The sequence below is a fragment of the Myotis nattereri genome (genome assembly GCF_964212035.1).
Source record: "Myotis nattereri genome assembly, chromosome: 8".
NCBI classification, from domain to species: Eukaryota; Metazoa; Chordata; class Mammalia; order Chiroptera; family Vespertilionidae; genus Myotis; species Myotis nattereri.
The window spans coordinates 83,914,107-83,932,030 of NC_138083.1; the positions used below are offsets into that span (position 1 = coordinate 83,914,107).

General features: G+C 54.4%; 1 protein-coding gene across 2 annotated transcripts in view; it reads left to right on the top strand.

Annotated features, from left to right (window-relative positions):
• CTIF (cap binding complex dependent translation initiation factor) overlaps positions 1 to 17,924 on the top strand; it is a gene marked incomplete at its 5' end in the record, with an annotated part of 237,691 nt that overhangs the window by 57,087 nt on the left and 162,680 nt on the right. Inside the window, 3 exons of one of the 2 annotated variants that reach the window (XM_081096536.1) lie at positions 10,156 to 10,361; positions 13,037 to 13,084; positions 17,580 to 17,651. In XM_081096536.1, coding sequence (XP_080952662.1) covers positions 10,182 to 10,361; positions 13,037 to 13,084; positions 17,580 to 17,651 — 300 coding nt within the window. Of the gene's footprint in view, positions 1 to 10,155; positions 10,362 to 13,036; positions 13,085 to 17,579; positions 17,688 to 17,924 lie in introns of those variants that run through there. The other variant, XM_081096537.1, reaches the window with a different exon arrangement.

Genomic DNA, 17,924 nt, shown 5'->3' on the forward strand with positions numbered 1-17,924 from the left:
CGTGGCCTCTAAGAGCTCATGGTTTAGTTGGGAAGCAGGCAGCCCCTCAGGCCACTCCAGGGCTGAGCTGGAGTGTGATCGGGACATGAAGGGGAGCAGGGGGGCAGCCTGTGCATTTATAGGCCCCTTCCCCCCTCCCTTGAGATACCCAGAAAGGGCACCCCTTTCTCTGGACAGAGCTGGGCCTGCTCCCCCTTCTGTGGTTGGCTATTTTCCTTGCTTTCAGTGCGGCCCAGTCCCTTCAGAGTGACACAGTCTTCCTGTGATCGCTCCGTGGCTGTCTTCCGCCAGGCTAGCGTGGAGTCCTTCTGGAAACCTCTTTTTCTCTGCAATGACTCTGCGTGTTTCTGCTTTGGACTGTCATGTATTGGTTCCACATTGTAACTCCCAAGGGACAGTCATTGTTCTTGATTTCCAGGTTCGTAGGGACGCCTCTCATTTTTGTTCTGTGACCCACCTGCAGTTACTTTCTTGCAGGGGTAGACAAGCTCGGATGCCTGTGAGGGCCAGGCAGGTAACAAGTGAGTGAGGGCGGAGCCAGGTGAGAAGGACGGGTGTGGCAGTGGGGAGACATTAGGGAGTGTGGAGGTCTGTGGAGAAGTGGAAATTGCACGCCCGTCTGAGGGGGTCAGCACCGCGCTGCTCTAGCTGATGGCTGCAGTGTGGGAAGGTGGGCCGGTGGTGCTCGATCTCCGAATTCTTTAAGAAAATCAGAAATGTGGATTTTTTTACATGAAATCTTTTGATTTTAAAATGTCAGCTCAAATATTCTTAAAATACTCAGCAGGCAAAACAAAACACACTGTGGCCCAGGCAGGGCATGTGCGGTCTCTGCTTTGTGGTTCTGCTCCTGTCATCCAAGGCAGGGGAGGAGGTCAGAAGGGCCCATGAGCAGCTGCTATTAGGGGTGTTCCGAGGGGTGGGGACCACTGTGAGCTGGGGTGTCAGGGTGGTTCAGGAGGATGAAGAGGGGAGAGGAAAGAGGGTGCTGAGACCCCATCAGACTCTTGGAAACGGCTCGTACGGTCACTGCTCCCGCTGGGCTGTAGTTCAGAAAGCGGCTGCCAGGAAAAAGAGCTGAATGGGGACCCTGGTTACCCCGAGAGAGAGAGAGACACTGGAGAGAGAGTGTCACCTGAGAAGAAAGCCCTCGGGTGCTGGGCCACCAGGCTCGGAGGAGCTGTCTGGCCTTAACCTGCGGTGCTCTCACAGGTGCATTGCCGGGTTCAGAGCAGGACACTGCTGGTCTCCCTGCCGGGCATGCTCCGAGCTGGTTTTCACTCTATTTGTCAACCCAGAAGCCTTTAAAGGCCAGTGGTGGGGTCTGCCCTGTCTACTCACAGGGCTTATAGAGGAGAGAGAACGAGTCCCCATGAGTCCATGCAGGTTGGCAGAGCCAAAGGTTAATCCAGGAATTAGAATAGAGGAAAGGGCCAAACTGAGGCCTTGTGCAGGGGCACAGGCAGTTCAGGGTGGAGAGACATTAGGGAATAGCGGGGTCTGTGGATAGTGGAGTTCAGAACCAGGAGTGACCAGTGATAGTCAGAGTGGCCAAGGGGGCTTCACGGGGAACGTGTATCTGGTGCAATTTGGAGAGGTGGGAGAGAATGCGCAAGACAGAGTGGGGCATAGCAGGGGGCAGTGGTGATGTCAAATTATAATCACAGCTGGTAATTGAGTGCTTGCTGTATACCTGGCTGTGTTGAACACATTCTCGTGCATTCTCTCACTAAATCCTCACACCTTCTGAGGTGGCCCTTTCATCATCAGTCTCTTTAAAGACTGGAACCAGCATTAGAACCAAACATCAGAAACCATAACCGTTATGTTACCTGAGGGCTCAGGACACCCCTAGGAGCCGGGGGCAGTGGGGAAGCCGCCTGAGTCCAGCCAGGGGTGTGACTGGCTGGCCAATAGCCCTCCAGCTTAGATATTGTATCTCCCCTTTGGGGCTTCACGTGTGACTTCCCTGCCCCCCGGTGCCTAGAGGGCATGGCATGCGGCAAGACCTATTGGGGGGAATTGCCTTGGAGGCTCTGGGATGTGGTGGGAAGAAGTTGGAATCCTGATGGCCGGTAGGGAGGGGTACTGGACAGGGCCACCCCAGCACCCTTGGCTTTAACACCCTCACAGCTGTGCGGGATGGATGGGGGAAGAGCCTGGCCCAGTGGCAAAAGGGGGGAATGAGGGCACCACCCTCCCAGTCTCTGGGAAGGGAGTGCTGGGGTGGGCGGGAGGGGGGTGGGCACAGGCCAGCCTGTCCTCTTGGGCTTGGGACCGTGAGAGGTGTAGGATGGATCGGGGCCTCAAGGACCAGGCCGTCTTGTCAAGATAAGATAAAAGCCGTAAAAAATTCAAGAGCAGGGCAGGAGCTGGGTAACAACACAGGGGAGGGTGAGGAGGCCGCCTGTGCCCACCCTGAGGGGCAGGTTGGGGGGTCAGTGCAGGGGGACCCCCGGGCAGAGCAGACCTGGACAGTCAGCCTCCCAGAAAGCAACGCATTCCCATGTGTAGGCGACACAGAAGTTCCATGAAGCAATGGTTCCACTTACAACGTGTGTCGCTCACGGGTGGTTTCAATGTAGTCACACGTTTTTAATGCTGACACCGTGGGTTTATTTTACACTAAGTTCATTTCCCAGCCCACGAACCGGCTGAGACCTGCAGTTTGAAAAAACAGTCCGCGCCCAGCTCACAGCCTGTCTGAGGCTTGAGTGACAAAGGGTCACACGGGTGTGTCCGTGGGCGAGTGTCAGAGGTTGAGAGGACACCAGTGTCCTGGGCTCCTGAGACAGCGGCTGCTGCCGATTTCGGAGGCTGCCTCCAGCTCAGGTGTCTGATCTTTCCCACTTGGCGGTGGTTGGGGACCTGAGGGTCCGGCGGTGGATGCTCCTGCTTTTCTTTGGCGAACATGGACGTGTCCCAGGCTCCTGCGGTCACACTGACAGGAATGGCCGAGCACAGGGCTGCCGTGGCCAGGGAAAGGCATTGTCCCCAAAGTCCCATTTCTGCAGGAGGTGGAGCGTGGACTGGACGTGGAGGGGAGGGCTGGCAGCAGGCCTCGTGAAGGGGGTTCCCGTGGCTCCCTCCGGAGAGCTTTGGGCGAGCTCCGTTCCCAGGCAGCGAGGCCTCTCGCCTCCCGCTCTCAGCAGGCAGCGTGGCCGTGGCCTGGCCCTGCCCTCCTTGCTGCAGGCTCTGGGCGAAGGTGTCAGTTGCCAGCACCCTGTGGAGTGGGGAATGGGGCAGGGGTTGGCTTGTGTGTAACGGGTCAGCAGAAGGCAGTTTTGGAGGGGAGCTCAGGGGAGCCAGGCTGTGCTGCAGCAGGAGGCGTGGAAGGGGCCGTGGGAAGGCGAGGTGCACGCGATTCAACACGAGGTGAGCCGTGGTGACATGAGCAGTGGTGGCACGCTGGGCCCTGCCGCCCACCCTCCGCTCAGTGTGCTTACCTCCATCCTCAGAGCTGCTGCCCTGCTGGCACGGGTGGGGTGGACAGGCCCATGAGCCCCAAGGCTGCTGAGCCCCTGGCAGCAGCCAGAAGCAAAAACAGAACAACAAAACATCAGTAAACAAAAGCCCCGCATGAGGAAAGCAGAAAGGAGTCAGGAAAGCAGAAATCGAGACCCTCCCTCTGAGGCCCCCTCTGTGAGGCCCCAGGAGGGTGTGGTGCCTGGTGAGTTGCATGCCGAGGGCTGGGGGAAAGGCTCTGCTGAAGGCGAGGGGTGCGTGCTGCCTCCTTTCAGGGCCTGGAAGGGTGGATTCCCCAGAGCAGGGCCGGTGGCGAGAGGCAGAAGTGTCTCTTGTTTGCAGGTCACTGAATTTATCCTGGGGATTGCGAGGAGGTAATGCCTCTTAATGCCTTGGCTGTTCTTAAAGGGATTGGCTAAATTTACAGCCACTGATGCCATTTGTCCCTGGGCGAGAGGAAAGGATGCTGAGTGGCTGGGAAGGCCCCAGCTTCTTGCCTCTGGGCCCTCCCTTTTCCTCCAGACCTTTAACTAGCTGATGGTAGCAGACTCAAAGGTCGGAGGGCCAGAGGGTGGGGGAGAGACTCCTGACCGCAGGCAGGGAGCCCGTGCGTGCGGTCAGCAGAAGCACCTGTGCTGCGTGTTCTTGCCGAAGAGGCCACACCACTGGGCAGAGGGCAGGCAGCAAGGGGAGGAGGGCTCACCTGGGTCTGGGTAGGAGGACAGGAGTGTGGACAAAGGCGCCTTTTCACCAAAGCACACGGGCGTTTTTGTTTCTGGCCTTAAAAATAGTCAGCCAGGCTCACCGAGTTATAGGGACAAGCAAAGAACATGATTGGCTGTTGCAGGGGGTGCCCCGAGCCCCTGGAGCTGGGGCAAGATGTCCCCCTACCCTTCCATTTCTCCTGCAGCCTTGGCTCCTCCTAAACCTGTGCACACCCAGGCCCACCCCTTCTGCCTGCAGGCCCAGGGCCGCCTGCCTGCTCTTTACAGCAAAGAGCAGCCTCAGCACTTTCCCCACTCCTGCTGCTTCCTTTTTGTTCCTCCACATCCATCACCTGGTTGGGAATGGGCTGGGTCCGGAGGGCTGGGGGGAGGAGGGGGCGTTGCCTGCAGGGTGGGTTCCTGGGATGGGGGTGCATTGGTTGGCTACAGGGTTCTGCCTTCTGGATGGCTGCAGCCAAGGTGTCTCTTCTCTTTCGTCCTCTTCTCTCCTTCTTCCTTTGGTCCCATCCCCCTTCTCACTTTCGCTCATCATTAAAACATAAGCTCCTCTTGCTGGCTCCCAGCTTCGCCAGCAGCCCAGCTGTGGGGATTTCCCATCCTGTTCTCGCTGTGAATGGCAAACTGAGCCAGGAGGACACCTCAAAGCCCAGGAAGGAGGGGAGCGGAGCAAACCCTCATTCCCTGCGTTTCCCTGTGTCTCCACCAGCCTGAGCGTTTGCTCTGTACCTCCTCACTCTTCCTGCCTTAAAACGGGGCAGACCTTCTGGCTATGTACCCAGAGAATTAGAGACAGGCGCAAACAGATACATGCACAGCCATGTTCATAGCAGCATTACTCTCCGTAGACAAAGGTAGAAACAACCTGATTGTCCTTGGATGGATGGATGGATGGATGGACAGACGGACGGATGAACAAAGTGTGACCTATACATACAGTATGTTATTGTATACAATGTGTTATTTAGCCATAAAAAGGTGTGACATTCTGACACATGTTACAACATGGATGAACCTGGAGGACATGATGATGAGTGAATAAGCCCGTCACAGAAGGACACAGACTGTATGGTTGCACTTATATGCGGTTCCCCACATAGACCAGTTCACAGAGAAGAAGGAAGCACAGTGGGTGCTGAGGCTGGAGCAGGGGACGAGGAGGTGATGTTTAATGGGCAGAGTTCCTGTTGGGGAACATGAACATGTCTGGGGTGGATGGTGATGATGGTTATACAGCCATCGTGAATGTATTTAACGCCGCTGACTTGTACACTTGGAAATGATTACAACACTAAGTTTATGGTATGTATAATTTACCGATGCAAAATTGGGACAAGCCCAGCCGGCGTGGCTCAGTGGCTGAGCTTCATCCTATAAACCAGGAGGTCACGGTTCGATTCCCGGTCAGGGCACATGCCTGGGTTGCAGGCTCCATCCCCAGTGTGGGGCGTGCAGGAGGCAGCCAGTCAATGATTCTCTCTCATCACTGAGGTTTCTCTCTCGCTTTCCCTTCCTCTCTGAAATCAATAAAAAAAATATATATTTTGAAATGGGGCGTGAGTGGCTGAACTTCCAGCCCCATGCTGAGAAGATGGACCATGAGGACAGCACACTGTCCCTCTCCCTCCTCCTCCCTCTTCCCGTGAACAGAGACAAAGCTAGGCTTTCATGCTGAAGGAGGGCTTCTGGCTCCCTGGCTGGGACTCATTCTGAAATGAAGAGGGAGCCCAAGTGACAGGTTAGCCTGGTTTCCCTCAGAAAGCAGGGTTCCTGGAAGCCCCCCAGGGCAGCAGTCCGTGCAGGGAGTGACATGGGAGGGGGTGACATGGAGGGGAGGTGACATGGAGGGGGGTGACATGGGAGGGGGAGTTACATGGAGGGGGGTGACGGGGATGACATGAAGGGGGGTGACATGGAGGGGAGGTGACATGGGAGGGTGTGACATGGGGGTGACATGGGAGGGGGAGTGACATGGAGGGGGGTGACATGGAGGGGGGTGACATGGGAGGGGGAGTGACATGGAGAGGGGGTGACATGGAGGGGGGTGACATGGGAGGGGGAGTTACATGGAGGGGGGTGACGGGGATGACATGAAGGGGGGTGACATGGGAGGGGGAGTTACATGGAGGGGGGTGACGGGGATGACATGAAGGGGTTGACATGGAGGGGAGGTGACATGGGAGTGTGTGACATGGGGGTGACATGGGAGGGGGAGTGACATGGAGGGGGGTGACATGGGAGGGGGGTGACATGGGAGGGGGAGTGACAAGGAGGGGGTAACATGGGGGTGACATGGGAGGGGGTGACATGGGGAGTGACGGGGGGTGACATAGGGGGGGTAACATGGGGGGTGACATGGGAGGGAAGAGACACAGGAGTGGGGAGAGCCCGACAGAGGAGTATATGGATCTGGTCACCACTATGGGCTGCTGGGGCTCCATCCCCTGGGGCACATGGAGGGACTGTGATAGCACCTCAGAAATGTCATCTGGGAGACCAAAAAGGGGGTGTGCGCCCAGGCATGTTAGCTCCTGGCGCTTCCAGGGTGCCAGCTGGGATCCTGCAGGTGTGCCCGGGCAGAAGGCGCCCGGGGGGCAGAGGCCAGGTGCTGTCGGCTACACTGCATGCGCCTGGTTGAGCAGCTGTGACTGGAGGGGGAGGGAGGGACGCTGCGAGGATGCGCCTCGGGAGGCGTCCCAGACAAGTGTCCAGTGAGGGGGCATCATCTTTTTCCCTCCGGCAGCACCGTTCTGCGGGGTGGGAGTGGGTCTCAATGCCTGCCCTTTTCCTCGGTGAGCCGCGGGGTTGGGGCTCCTCACTGGACAGGACGAGGGTAGGCCCAGGAGAGGCCCCAGGAGAAGCCCGCGTGAGTCCGGGCGGGCCCAACAGAGCAGAACAGAGGCCACTGCTGGAGGCAGGGCCAGGCACCCGTCCTCCTGGAAGACCTCCAAGCCGGTGTCTGCAAAAGCCAGGCCTGCACCTGTGCCTGTGCCGGCGCCAGGAAGCCCTCGATAAGATCTGAAGTCTTCGAGGAATAATAGGCATGGCCTTAGGCACTACCTTCTCCTGCAGGCGGCTCCTTTCAGCCCTCTCTGGACATCAATCTTATCATGCCGTCTGGCTGGGACCAGCAGCTGGGCACGGACCCAGCCCTCCAAGCCCGAATCCCGTTGCAGCACTTGAATTCACGGTGGGGACTGGGGAAGTGGGAGATGTCCTGAGGGCCAGAGCAGGTTGCCAGGAGGGGATGAAGAGGCAGTGAGGTGCAGGCGGACCTGGAGCTCTGCTGTGCTGACCTGGGCAAGTTACTTAACCTCTCTGAACCCCCGTTTTCTAAGTAGCCTAATTATACTGACCTCATAGAGTTGTTGTGAGGGGTAAGTGGTGAAGGCATATCAAGTGCTGAGAAGAATGCCTGGCAAATGATCTGGGCTCAGTACATGTTAGTCATTCCTGTTATTAGAAGGCACCGTGCTCATGCCCATAGGTCAAAGCCGGGTGAATCCTTTGCCCTCTAGCCACCACTAAACCTGGGGATTGGGCCGTTGCCAGGAGAGGACCTCTGGATTCGGTGGGTGGAGGGAATGGGAAAGTGCTTCGGGGTGAGGGGCACGGTGTGAGCAAAAGCAGAGGCAGAAAGAGCCTTGCATGTTGGTCTTCTGTTGCTGCCCAGCACATTACTACCAACTCAGTGGCTTACAGCAATGCCGTGTATTACCTCCCAGTTTGGAAGTGAGAGTCACACTCGGTGTATCACGAGGCTGAGATCAAGGCTCGCCGGGCTGGGCTCGTGTCTGGAGGCACAGGGGCAGCAAAGCCTGCTCCCAGGCGCATTGGGTTTTGGCAGAATTGACTGCCTTGCGCTTGTAGGGCTAAGGTGCCCTTCTCCTTCCTGCCATTGACCAGAGATTCCCAGAGGCTGCTCCGTTCCTTGCAGGTGCCCCCTCCTCCTCGCCAGCAGTGGTGTGTCCTGTCTTTCTTGTGCTGTGAATCTTTGTCTCTAGCTCCAGTCCCAGATTTAAGAGATTCATGTGATGGATTAGGCATAGTCTCCCTATATTCAAGTCCGCTGATTTGGAGTTTAATTGCATTTGCAAGATCCCTTCGGTGTTTCATTGAGTAACTGGGAGGAGGTGTACACGCAGGACCCTCTCATGGTTCTGCCTAGCACACAGGCATATGCGTGGGGCAAGCAGCGGAGTAGACAGGGGGCTGGAGGAGGTCATGGGCAGTGGTTGGAGCAGGAGGGATAAGTGGGTGTTGGTGGTGGGAGGGATGGAAGGCCACTGTAGGCCTTGAATGGCAGGTGGAAGGAGGGGCATTGGACACACCACACCTCTGCCTGTGGCCTTGCACCACTAGGCATGCTTATTCCAATCGGAAATGACTCCCTTCAGACCCACTGCCCCCTGAGCCTCCACACTGGGATCCCTACTCTGATGAGGGCTCCTGGGCCTGAAACCTCAGACCATTCCCTCTGGAATAGAGCAGGCTCCAAACCCCAAGGCCACGGAGCTCAGGAGCCCAGAGCTAGCTCCCTCTAGCATCACCCACTCCCCTGCAGCAGCCTGGGGTCCAAGGGAGGCTGGGCTCCTTGCAGCAGCCAAAACCCCAAAACTGGAGTCAGAGATGTGTGTCCAACTGTCGCCAACCCAACCTCTGACCAGGCCAGCAGGGGTGTGGGAGTCAGCATTCGTGAACTTGGTGGCATTTCTGGAACCCGTGGGCCGTTCCTTGTCCTGCTTTGGATCCATGAGTTAAAACCTCAACCAAACCTTGATCATTGGCGAATAACTACGTTCTGAAAAAGTCCTCAGTAATCCAAGGCTTTGAAATTCAAATGTTCCTTGAAACATACCAGGACCTGGTCTTTGTTACGAACAGTCACAGCCTAGGCAGGCGCAGGCCGCTCTCTGAATCTCGGGTCTCGGGGCATACATTCAGGTCCTCTGTGCCCAATTGCAGTAGGTTGGTAGATGGCATTCTCCTGGTGAAACCATGTGCAGCATCCTCTAGCTGAGGGGACTCCCCTTGGAAAGCAGTGATGTCCAGACAATGAAAGGGACACCAGACAAGCTTTGATGTCCCTTCCCATCTGGCTTAGAACCTGTCAGGAAAGGGGGAGGGTCCCCAGTAGGAAGGGATCTGGAGGTGAGAAAGGTTCTAGCTCTTCCCACTTCCAGGTGGTCAGGTGGGAGCTGTGGGCAGGGGGTGGGAGAGGGAAGTAGAGGTGGCCCACCAGGCCAGGGCCCCTAAAGCAGCTGGGTCCACCCAGTCGGCCCGGGAAGGGACAGCAGTTCTGTTGTTGGATTTCAGCAGCGTCTCTGGAATGCCACCCAGGTTATGCCAGGTCACCGCTGAGAGAAGGCTCAAGGGCTAACAAGGGTATGCAGGGTGGCCAGCCAGCCTCCATGGCTAGACCACGCCCTCCCAAACCACCCACCAGGCCTTTCACCTCTGTCATTAAAAGCAGGTCACATTCCTGCAGACTGAGCCCAGCACGGGTCCCCGGAGCCGCACCATCACAAGGCTGCGGAACTGTGCTTCCTCCAGGCCTGCAGGCTCCAGCTAATGTAGGGAGAGTCTGGTGTCCAAAGAGAAGGCATCTCTTTAGAAGGAGGCATTTCCTTGGCGGGTTTGTGTCTGAGGATCCCCGATATATCCTAATGGTTGGGGCAGGGACACCAAAGCCTGTGGGCTATTTTCTTCTGCTTTATGGCAGCATTCCTTACCTCCAAGTTGGGAGATGGGTCTGTTTTCTGCTTTCTCCCAGGTGCAAGGTCTAGGTGTGGACTGATACCAGACATCGCACACGTTCCTATGTGGTCAGTTAGGCAAGTTGCCTGTCTTGTGTGGGCCTCGGTTTCCCTTTCCACACGGGAATGAACAGCATGCACCTCACACTGCCGAGGGCATGGCCTCCGCCTCCAGCTTTGTCTCACGGAGCCTTGCTCCTTCTCTCCCGCAGCCCTGACCCAGGCCCGCGCTGGAGGGATGGAGAACTCCTCGGCAGCATCTGCCTCCTCTGAGGCTGGGAGCAGCCGCTCCCAGGAGATCGAGGAGCTCGAGCGGTTCATCGACAGCTACGTGCTCGAGTACCAGGTGCAGGGGCTGCTGGCAGACAAGACGGAAGGTGACGGTGAGAGCGAGAAAACACAGTCCCACATCTCCCAGGTGAGCATCGCCCCAGGGAGGAGCAGAAGGGCTGGGCCCTGGGCAGGTACCGGGCCTGGGAAAACTCAAAGGGTGTGTGTGATAAGGGGACCCTAAATCTAGTTGCCTGACCCTAGATCCCTGGGGTGTGGATGGTCCCACCCACAGAGCGTGGGATCCCTGCAGCAAGCTCTCAGACCCTCTGACCCACCTCTGCTCTGTCCTATCCTATTGGGCCAACGTGCGATTAACAGAACACAGATTTATTGAGCACTTACTATGTGTTCTACCCTATTTATTCCCTGTCCTCTATACTCTTATGTTCTGGAAGAGATCGGAGGAGTTGCAGCTTATCCAAAATGCACACAATGAGAAGGCTGTGACTTGTGAATGTTTTCTCTGATTTCAAATACAGGCAGGTTTGGGCAGCCACAGAATTGAGTCTCTATGGCAATCCCTCAGGGCTCTGTGTCAGACCTATCTAGGCCCTTGAGGCGTTCTGACCAGGATCTCAGGATGGTATCGGCCCTTCCTGGGTAGTCTATGGCAGCCCTGGTCTTGGGTGGACTCGGATGGTAGACTGTGGGCGAAGATTGGGATGGGGAGGAAGCACTCTTGCCCCCTCCCATAAGCGTCCGGGAGCTGTCTCCCCCAGGAGCTGGCCCCATGGACAGGTGGGTGGGGCCAGCCTGGTGGGTGCTGCCTGCCTCCGCCACCATCTGGGCTCTGATGGCTCCAGCAGGGCATCTTTCAAAGGTTCTTCCAGGTGAAATGGATTCTTACAAGAGGAAGGTCCAAGGAAGCCCTGGAGCTTCACCCTAGAGCAGTGGTTCTCACCCTTCTGGCCCTTTAAATACAGTTCCTCATGTTGTGACCCAACCATAAAATTATTGTTTTCGTGGCTACTTCATAACTGTAATGTTGCTACTGTTATGAATCGTAATGTAAATATCTGATATGCAGGATGGTCTTAGGTGACCCCTGTGAAAGGGTTGTTTGACCGCCAAAGGGGTCGCGACTCACAGGTTGAGAACCGCTGCCGTGGAGGCATGCTTTGTGAATTTCTGTTTCCAAAGCAGGCCCTGGAGAGAGAATTTTGGAAGGAGGGGCCTGCCAGTGACTCTGACCTTCCTGTGGTGACTGCTGAGGTCTCAGGAGGACAGCAGATGGAGAGGTGCCCTCTGTCTGGGCCCTGCACTGCTGGCTCCTGCTCCTGGGCCTGACCACGCGCCAGCATCCACATCTGGAGAGGCTCTAAACAGATGCTTGTTGCCCTGGCCGGGTGGCTCAGTTGGTTGGAGCACTGTCCCCTATACCAAAGATAGTGGGTTTGATTCCTGGCCAGGGCACATACCTAGGTTACAGGTTCAATCCCCGGTTGGGGCACATATGGGAGGCAACCGATCAGTGTTTCTCTCTTTCTCCCTTCTTCTCTCTAAAAAGTCAGTATAAAATAAAAATCCTCAGGTGAGGATTAAAGAAATAATAAAAATAAAAAATAACAACAACAATAGATGTTGGGTGCGAGGCAGAGCGTGGACAACACGGCCACTGGTAACATCTGGACGCATTCCTTAAACTTCCTGCATTTTATGACGTTCCCTGGAAGAATGTGAGCACTGGGCAGGCCGCCTGTGCGCTGCTGGCCAAGGAAGGGCATTTCCGTCTTGACCCCACCCCGTCCCACAGGCGCCCCAAGACACAGCTGGGGTACAGGCCCCAGAGGAGGGTGCACTGTGGACAAGGCCGGGCTTAGAAGTGTCTACATAACACGCTGCTGTTGACACAGCCTTATGGGAAATCTTTCTGCGAAAGCACGTTTGATTGTTTTTATTTCATTTGATGACTGTTTTAAATGGAAGCCAAAAACAAGGAACAAAAATAACCCCAGAGAATGTCCCGTCTGCCTGTCTGCGGTGGTGCTGTAATGTTTCTGGGAGAGGAAAATTGTTAAGAATCTTGGAAACCTTGAGAAAGCTTGAGGGAACGGGGAAGAATGTTGTCCTTCAGTTGGTGAGGCCATTTTCTTAGGATCTGAGAGATGACAGCTGACACTCAGGAGGAAAATACCTTATGATGCTTCGTCTCCCTGCCCCTCCCCAGCACCAACTAGAAAGATGGATGGATGGAAGGAAGAGGAGGGGAGGGGAGGGGAAGGAAGGGGAGGGGAGGGGAGGGGAAGGAAGGGGAGGGGAGGGGAGGGGAGGGGAGGGGAGGGGAGGGGAGAAAGTGAGCTTCCATTTCTTTAGATGAGTAACGAAGAGAATATACCCCCCAAGTTTCCCAGCACTTTCAGGATACCTTATTTTAAATCAAAACCCCACACACATCCATTTCAAGAGTGCCTACCCTTCACTGGATTCCAAGTCCCCAAAGTCGTGTCCTGACCGTTGTCCTCTCTCTGTGCTTGGGGGTAAGCGGGTTGTGGTTCCATTCTACAGAAGAAACAACTGAGACGCAGAAACAGGAACCAGCCAAACTGCACTCCCGGGGCTGCCCGTAGGTAGGCTGGGACCCGAGTATTCAGACTGGCCTGAGGTCTCTTTTTCACAATGTTTTTCTTCTCTTTGTCTTCATGTTTTTGTTGGTGTTATTTCCTTCTGCCTTCCCTGTTCACTGTTCCCTCATCCCCTCTTATCCCATCCCATCATTTTACCTTGCCTTTGGACCTCCCACCCCCACATCTTTGCTCGTAGGAGGAAGCACTCAATGGTGGACCCCCCATGAAAGTCTTAACAGAAGACGTGAGTTTGAGGGGAGCTGTGCATGGGGGTGGTTGAGCATGGGGGACTCATTTTATTTTTCCCCTTATTTAAAAGAAATAATATATCTTTACATTTATAAGTACTATAGCCATACATTCTCATGGTACACGAGAATTCAATTATCAAAAGAATCTCCCTTAGCGACTTCCTATATAATATGGCTTATAGAAATGTATTATTTCAAAATCGTAGATTTTAGCCAGTATCTATGTTGTTCAAAAACTTGCATTTCCCCCAGCTGTATGCCCCGGGGAGTCTTCCAAGCGTGTACATCTGCTGTGTTCTGTTTAATGGCCGCACCGTAGCCCGTAGTATGGATGTCCCATCGCTCAGCCATTCACCTTTGATGGGCATTCAGGTTACTTCCAAATGTTCCTCTGGAAATACAGGATCCTTCAGGGAAGACTGTTGGACGTGCCTCCGCCTGCACATGCAAAGTGTTTCTTCAGGCAGATGCTGAGAAATGGAATCAGATTCAACAGCCATTGCCGAATTGCCCTCCAAAATGACTGTCCGTTAGTCACACTGCCACCAGTGTATTGGGACAAATTGTCTCTCGTCATTTAATGTGCATTTTCTCGATTTCTTTTTGATATGATTACCAGTTATTTTGTAATGGGTTAAATTTTTGTTTTACTTTTAAAGCAGCATTTGGAAAAAGAGAGACAATCGGAAAACAGAGAAAGAAGTTCAGCGTGATTTTATGGCAGAAGCTAATATAAGTTTTGTGTAGAACTCTTTCTATACCTTTTACAAAGTTGAGGTTCTAGCGTCCGTGTCTTTTGTAGCTTGCTTGTTGATTGAGCATGAGCTCCGACACGTTGGTTGGTGGTGTTTGGCATAAAGCACAGTTGTTTAAATCTGCCCTTTTCCTACTCGTTACTTTTGGCTAAATAGCGAAATGTAATTAGAGCTAACATTTATTTACCAGGCCCTGTTCTAGGCTCTGGGACAGAGTGATTAACAGAATGGACCATGACCCCCCTCCCCCTAGCTCTTACTTTCTGGTGAGGAAAGACGGATGATAGACAAAGAACTGGATTGTTAAAAGGTTATATACACACGAGGGAGGCGCAGTTAGGGGTGTGAGACCTGGGCTGTCCCTAAGGCTTACTTAGAAAAGGATTTTTGAGCAAAGATTTGGAGAAGATAAGAAGAGGGCGGCCACTGGGGAATGAGTATTCCAGGCAGAGGGACTGTCAAGGGCACAGATGACGTCCCGCTGTGAGGAACAGCTTTGGGTCCAATCTCCTGGGAGCAGAGTGAGCCAGTGGAATGTCGCTGAAGAGCCAGGTCTGCAGGGCCTTGTTGGCCTGCGGGAGGACTCTGGCCTTTTGTCTAGCGAGACAGGAAAACGCGGGAGGGTTTTGAGCAGAGGAAGGACGTGGTATGACTGATGAAAGGCTAGGAAGCCATTGAGGTGTCCAGGCGAGAGGTGATGGTGGCTTGGAGCAGCGTGGTCACTACTGAGGGGGCGAGAAATGATCAGATTCTTACTCTACAGGGTGGGGCAAAAGTGGGTTTGCAGTTGTGAGTGCGAAACACAGATTATTCTCGTATTATTATTTATTATTGTATTATCTTCCATGTGAACAACTGTTAAACTACTTTTGCCCCACCCTGTATGTATATATTATATGCTAGTATATGTATACTTTTTATTTTGAAATTATTTTAGGCTTATAGTAAAGGTGCAAAAACAGTGCAGGGTGTTCCTATGAACCTGTTTGTCACCCAGTGTCCCCTAATATGAGCGTCTTACATAACCACAGGGCAATGATCAGAACTAGGAAGTTAACATTGGTACAATGAGGCCTTATTCAGGATTTTACCAGTTGTTCCACTAATATCCTTGTTCTATTCCAGGATCCAAATTTGCATGTAATTATTGTATCTCCTTATTCTCCTCCAATCTGTGAAACCCTCTTGGTCTTTTCTTACCTTCCACGACCTTGACACTGTTTAAAAAACATACATTTTTATTGATTTCAGAGAGGAAGGGAGAGGGAGAGAGAGAGATAGAAACGTCAGTGATGAGAGAGAATCATCAATCAGTTGTCTGTCTGCACATCCCACACTGGGGATCCAGCTCCCAACCCGGGCATGTGCCCTGACTGGGAATCAAACCATGCCCTCCCTGGTTCATAGGTCAGTGCTCAACCACTGAGCCACACCGGTCGGGTGACCTTGATGCTTTTGAAGAGCACTGATCACTGATTTTGTAGAAAGTTCCCCAATATGAATTGCCTGATGTTTTGTCCTGATTAGATTGAGACTGTGTATTTTTGGCAAGTCATGGCCCTTCAGAAGTAATGGCCCTTCTCAGTGCATCCATTGTACTGGGGAGTCCAGGATGTTGATAGAGTTTGTCACAGGCAGTGTTATCCTCGATAACTTGTCTGATGGATTTCTCAGTTTTTCCTTTTCCCCCTATAATTAATAAATATCTTGGGGAGATGCTTTGAGACTGCAAATATCTAGACAGAGGGAATTTAATCCATGGAGTTGGTCTGGATGATAAAAAAGCTGAGCAGCAAAATTACCCGAGATTTAACTGCAGGAAGCCTTACCACCTCTACACCTGAGGCACAGGTGTTGCCAGAGCCAGGGTCAGGGTCATGCACAGAAGGCTGAGGGCTGGAGCCATGAGGGAGACCCTGTCCCTGCTGGCAATGCCACCTGAGGTGGGGGGAGGCGGGAGCTGATGCCCTGACTCCCTTCTTCCGGTCTCCCATTGGCCGAACCAACTGACTGACTTCTCCCTTCTTCCTGTCTCCCATTGGCCGAACCAGCTGATGCTGGAGGCTAGGAGTCACAGTAGGCAGGGATCAGCTCCTCCGCAGTGCAGAGCCCGGATGGGCAAGAAGTGGCTGTGAGGGCTGGGACTCCCCCGGGACTGGGACGCCACCGTTGCCATTTCCCCCCAGCTGGGCTGCCCCATCTGGCAGCCATCCCAATGGGGCGGGTCCAAGTTGAGGTGGGCTCTAAGTGGATTTCAAAAACCTAATGTGAAGAGAAGAATATGAACTATCTCAATACATTTTAAGTTAATCACCTGTTTTAAATATGTTGAGATAAAATGGAGTCTTGCGCTTAATTTGACTTTTTTAAAGCATGGCTGCCGGTCATTGACAGCGACGTCTGCGGCTCTGTTTGTGGCTCCCGTGCTGTGTCTGTGGGACAGCACTGCTCTAGAGTACACTGCACCGGCGTGCCGTCGGCATGGTAATAACCTATCTTTCCTGCACAAAGGGCGTGCCCTTGGCCCGCAGTCAGGAAGGTGTGTCCAGCCAAGGTTTACAAAACCAGGCCTCGAGCCATCCACACTCACTGCCAGTTCTGACCAAGTGTGTCAGGCGGAGAGAGAGTGCTTTCCCTGTACAGGGCGTAGATCAAGGTCCGTGTCCAGCAGCCTTAGCCTGCGAGGCCAGCTAACGTTTAACGCAATAATAAACGCACCACCATGGAGCTCGGTAGCACCGCACACAGGCAGGGCCCCACTGTTACTGCTGCTCGTACCTCCACAGTGTTTTATGGGTTACAGACGTCCTCATCGCGGCCTGCAGAGCCGCCCAGCCTGGCTGTCCATTGTAGAGGTGACGCAGTGAAGCCTGGGAGGTCACATGGGTATCAGCGGCTCTGAAACTGCTGGTGCATCACTCGGGAGCTTGTCAAAATGCTGGTGCCCAGGCCCTGCCCTCACAGAGTTGGATTCAGTGGATGGAGAGTGGGGTCCAGGGACCCCAGTGTGGTATGGCAGGCTTTGGGACGGTCAAGGTGGGGCGCACCGTGGGACACATCAGGCCTCTAAGCTGTCAGCGGGACGTTGTGGGTCTGGGCTCTGCTGGCCAGTCTGGGGCTCTTCCCCAAGGCCAGGCTGTCCTGTCGGTCCATAGCTCCATCATCCTTTGGAGCTGGGCATTCGGAAAGATACACACACACAGGCCTCATCTTCAGCTCTGGCCTTGACATTGTAGAGGGCTAGCGTGGCTGAAGGCGGGCAGGTGGGCAAACATGGTGCCCGTTGTTCAAAGCTCACAGTGACCCTGTGTCACGTCTGGTTGACTTTGGAGTGTGGCTGGGTCTTCATCACTTCGGTGGGCTTAGGTGGAGGGAATCTAGGTTGCCTTCCCCACGTGTACCAGAGGGTCACCTCCCCGTGGAACTCAGAGCTGCCAACCTGGGCCTGCTGGTCGGAAGCATCTGCTGTTGGCCAAGTGTGTCAGGCAGAGAGAGAGTGCTTTCCCTGTACAGGGCGTAGATCAAGGTCCGTGTCCAGCAACCTTAGCCTGCGAGGCCGGCTAACGTTTAACGCAATAATAAACACACCACCATGGAATCCTGCTCAGATGACCGAGCAGGATTCTGTCCTGTCTCTGCGGCAGGAGGACAGGGCCATGTGTGGGGGGCCCGGGCTGAGGGAGGCTGAGCCTGCATGTCCTGCTATCACTGACCCCTCCTTTCTCCCCCGCAGTGGACAGCGGACTGCAGCCGGCAGCTGGACAGCAGCTGTCCCTTCTCCCGAGGGCGAGCCCCCCCGCAGCAGGTAGGGAAGAGCTCTGCCCCATCGGGGTCGCCATGTGTCTTGTCTGTCCGGGTTGCTGGGCTGGCCCAGGGTGGTCATCGCTGGTGACCCTGCAGGTCCCCCGTACACCTTCTGGTGGTCTAGCTCAGCCGTGGGCAAACTACGGCCCGCGGGCCGGATCCGGCCCGTTTGAAATGAATAAAACTAAAAAAAAAAAAAAAGACCGTACCCTTTCATGTAATAATGTTTACTTTGAATTTATATTAGTTCACACAAACACTCCCTCCATGCTTT